The following is a 4,380-nucleotide window of genomic DNA, read 5'->3' on the forward strand; positions in this document are numbered from 1 at the left end:
TTAGAAGCGGCGGATGCCACTGGACATCATGGAGGAAGAGGAGCGAGACATGGACATGCTGCTGCCACCGCCAATGCTGAGGCTGGAGCCACCGCCAATGGCAAGGCCACCGCCAATGCCAAGGCCACCACCGATGCCACCGCCAATTCCAATGCCGGCACCACCACCATAGCCGAATCCAGCGCCACCTCCACCGCCGCCACCAAGGGCCAGGCCACCGCCACCGCCTCCTGCAAAACATTTCAATCAGTTAAACGCAAGAGCAGAAAAAATAGAGTGCAGACAACACACAGTATTGATCATTTCCTGGATTCTTATTCAGTCTTGAAATGAGGAATTCTACCCACCAACAGCAGCTGAAGTCTCTTGAACGTGAACGGTTGCAGAGGCACCACCAATTCTGTGGAAGGGATGATGGATTAGGATTTCTCATTGCTGTTGCCAACTAACAATTTCCAAGTAATTCGGTGTTAGAAATTATACTAATTTACTGATATACTGATTGTTAGTATACACTGTGTGTGGTATGTTTACCTGGACTCCTCTCCTTCCAGCAGTTTCCTGTAGGTGGCGATCTCAATGTCGAGGGCCAGTTTGACGTTCATCAGCTCCTGGTACTCGCGCACCTGGCGGGCCATGTCCGCCTTGGCTCTCTGGATGGCCTCCTCGAGGTCCCTGATGCGCAGCTTGGCATCCTGTACTGCCAGGCTACCTCGCTCCTCAGCCTCTGCAATCTGGACCTCAATACTGGCACGCTACATCATAACAGAGGAAAGCAGGTCAATTAGATGGTTTGTTGATGATGGCATATTTGGTTTGAGAGCAGAAGTGAAGGTAACTCACCTGTCCTTTGACGACCTCAATCTCGCTTGAGAGACGGCTGATCATGCGGTTGAGCTCTGCGATCTCTGACTTGGTTGCACGCAGGTCTACACCGTATTGGCCAGCAGACGTCTGCATCTCCTCAAACTGTTCAATACCAAGAGGTGTTAATATGGAGGCTCTAGTTAGTGCCCATTTCAAGATACAATGCCCTGCATTGATAAAATAATGAGTGATAGTGCCACTCCAACGCACTCACCTTGGCCTTGTACCATGACTCTGCTTCAGCACGGCTGCGGGTGGCGATATCTTCGTACTGAGCACGCACTTCAGCAACAATGGAGTCCATGTCCAGAGAGCGGCTGTTGTCCATCTCCACAATAGCAGAGGTGTCCTTGATCTGTGCCTGCAGCTCGCGCAGCTCCTGTGGGAGGAAGGGAAAGGCCAATGTGAAGGTTCCATATGAGCTTGAGAACACTGTAAGTGCACTTTGGATTGGACCCTGTGGATGAAGTATGACCAACTCTCACCTCCACATAGACGGCCCTGAGGAAGTTGATCTCATCCGTAAGGGCATCAACCTTGGCCTCCAGTTCCACCTTGACCATGTAGGCAGCATCGACATCCTAAAGAAGGGAGGAAGAATGGTTAAGTATGTACTGTAGGTTCAGAGGTCAATAGAAGATCGTGGTAAATAATTTCTGTTTTACCTTTTTCAGCAGAACAAACTCATTCTCCACTGTGGCACGTGTGTTAATTTCAGCTTCATATCTGCAGAAAAGGAGCAGAGGGTGATCCGTCATACAGCAGTAGGAATCTGAAACATTCCCTCTGACAGGTGGTGGACAATGACCAATGTCCATAAATAGTTGAAGCACTCACTTCAGCTTGAAGTCCTCAACCAGAATCTGCATGTTCCTCAGTTCTCCCTCCAGCTTGACCTTGTCGTTGCCCAGGCCGTCAAGCTGTCTGCGCAGGTTGCCGATGTAGGCCTCGAACATGGAGTCGATGTTGGAGCGCACAGTGGTCTGGTCCTGGAGAAGGGTCCACTTGGTCTCCAGCATCTTGTTCTGCTGTTCCAGGAAGCGTACCTGTGGGAATAAAATGAAGCATCATTAGATCAATTAAACTGACACTGATTCTTAGAGATTGGACACACAACAATGCAAAAGTAATAATGACCTAAACACACATTTCACATATTCTGATCTGCAGATCCCCACAATCTGTGAAAAAAGAATTGCAGATGCTTGCTGCTAACAATTGCTAACAGATGTCGACTAATGTGTAAATATTATCATTACAGAGGAGATATCAGTATTAACATTGAAATTTAATTAAAAATGTATACATATCTTATTTTCAGAGCTGACTGTCAAGGATGGGTGCAAAATGTGACTAGGAGTCCTTCAGAGTAGAAGCCTTGATAATACCCACATTTAACCGTTTCGGCACACAGGCCTTATCAAGGTTCCTCTAGCATTGCCTTTCATGAAAAATGTGTTGCAGGCTGTGGAACTGGTTCAAAACATACAGTATTTTTGCACAAGTGCCATCTGCTAAGCTGCCAAGCATGCCAAGCTGCAACCAGAATAAGACATTAACACACCTCTCTTTCACTGTTGTGGGATCTTTTTCAGACCACTAATTCACAGTTCTCACGTTGATCCTTGAAAAGATTGCTGATCATCAGTTATGCACTGACTGATGCACTGACAGTTATCCAAATGGCACCTGACCAAAAGGTGCCCACAGCCTTTCACTAGAAAAGCAGGAGTGGCCCATTAATATAACCTGACACAAGGTGTGGCAGCTAGCCTTTTATTCCTGAGAGAATACCCCTCCCCACTATCATGTCGCTGCGCAGCTACTTATAGAAGAATATGTTTAAGACGAAACAATGCTGCACTCTCAGACCCAGGAGACATTCACACAGCAAGCAGGCATTCATCCACAACTCGCATTTGGAGTCAGAGAGTCAGTGCTGCCATGGGACTGGACAGATAACTTATTTAGACAGAGGCTGCAGTCAAAGGATCTCTCCTCCAGAGAAGAGTTTTAAACCCAGACTCCACACACAGCAACACATATTCACAAGCATTTTGGATCGTTTTTAGTCCAGGTTACTCATATGCTGCAATAAAATTTATCCTTAATTTTTAATAATTTTATACTGTTAGGGTTCCATCTGGGCAAGTTGCCTAAGTCGTCCCACTGGACACTTTGTGTATTGCAGGTCATATGTTTTATTGGGGTTTTTTTTGGTTTCTTTGTGCCATGTGTTTCTGTTGTGCCTCTAAACCCACCCCCACCTGCCTTGCTAATCTTGCAATGGTGGTTTGATCATCCTAAAAAATGAGTTTCCTGCTATGAGAAGCAACTGGAAGACTAGTACATTACAGTTATTACTGCACGTAATGACTAAATGATACTCTTAGTGAGAACACAATCAACATCCTTTCAGATGCTGGACCAAGTACATAGAGGAACGATGTTATCGCGTCTTGCCTATGCCTGACTCTCTGTCTGATTTTTGATGAGAAGCAAACTGACCTTGTCGATGAAGGAGGCGAAGCGGTTGTTGAGGGACTTGATCTGCTCCTTCTCCTGGGTGCGGACGGTCTGGATGGTGGGGTCGATCTCCAGGTTCAGGGGGGCGAGCAGGCTCTGGTTGACTGTGACAGCTGTGATGGCGGGTGCAGGTGCAACAAAGCCACCACCACCACCCATGCTCAGTCCGATGCCAGCACCTCCAGCTCCAAAACCGATGCCTCCACCACCGAGGGCCAGGCCTCCACCGCCGAGGGCCAGGCCTCCACCACCAAGGGCCAGGCCTCCAGCACCACCACCTCCGCCAATGCTGTAGCTGAAGCTGGAACTACCGCCACCACCTCCCAAGGCCAGGCCACCACCACCAACAGAGCGCCTCATGGACACGGAGCTCATGCGGCCGCCACCGATGGAACCTGCCATGGCGGACTGGCTGGAGAAGCTCCTCCTGATGCTGCCGCCGCCTCCACCAATGCTGAAGCCACCGCCGCTCATGCTGCCACCGCTGCTGAAGCTGGATGAGGAGATCCTGACACTCATGGTTGCTGTTGGCTGAGGGAGGGCGAGGAAGGAGTCAGAGCAGGTGAATCCACTAAGAGAAGAGATGTCCCTCTGAGTGTCTTGCTGCTGGTGTGACCCCTCTTTATACTGTGAAGAGAGAGAGGGCTGGCTCTCACCTGAGGCCTGCTCTCCATCCACCACCGCTGAATGAGGACATTCCCCCACAAGCTCACTTGCCTGCAGGGGATGCAGGCAGCCTTGTGATTGGTGAGGAGGGCCAAATCTGTAAGCCGAGAGGCTTCCAGCACATTCAGGTCAGGTACACTACAAACACTTGATAAAGTCAGCAAGACCCTCAGGGGGATTGAGATACAGGTGGAATAGCAGTCCTATTCTCTCAGTGCTTAATCCCCACAACCATTTACATGCCTGGTAGCACATTTCTCAGATGTTTTTTTTTTTAGTAGTAGTAGTTTAATCTTTAGTCTCCGGTATGTTTTAAATCTT

General features: G+C 48.8%; 1 protein-coding gene across 1 annotated transcript; it reads right to left on the reverse strand.

Annotated features, from left to right (window-relative positions):
• Nucleotides 1-3,912, reverse strand: LOC134087557 (keratin, type II cytoskeletal cochleal-like). Its single transcript, XM_062541128.1, has 9 exons — nucleotides 3,376-3,912; nucleotides 1,705-1,913; nucleotides 1,533-1,593; nucleotides 1,353-1,448; nucleotides 1,082-1,246; nucleotides 844-969; nucleotides 535-755; nucleotides 348-400; nucleotides 1-230 (listed from the first exon to the last, which is right to left on the reverse strand). Exons 1-9 carry the CDS (start codon nucleotides 3,910-3,912, stop codon nucleotides 1-3), a joined length of 1,698 nt encoding a protein of 565 aa, XP_062397112.1.
• Nucleotides 3,913-4,380: the final 468 nt, after the last annotated feature.

This window comes from Sardina pilchardus, chromosome 7 (genome assembly GCF_963854185.1).
Source record: "Sardina pilchardus chromosome 7, fSarPil1.1, whole genome shotgun sequence".
NCBI classification, from domain to species: Eukaryota; Metazoa; Chordata; class Actinopteri; order Clupeiformes; family Clupeidae; genus Sardina; species Sardina pilchardus.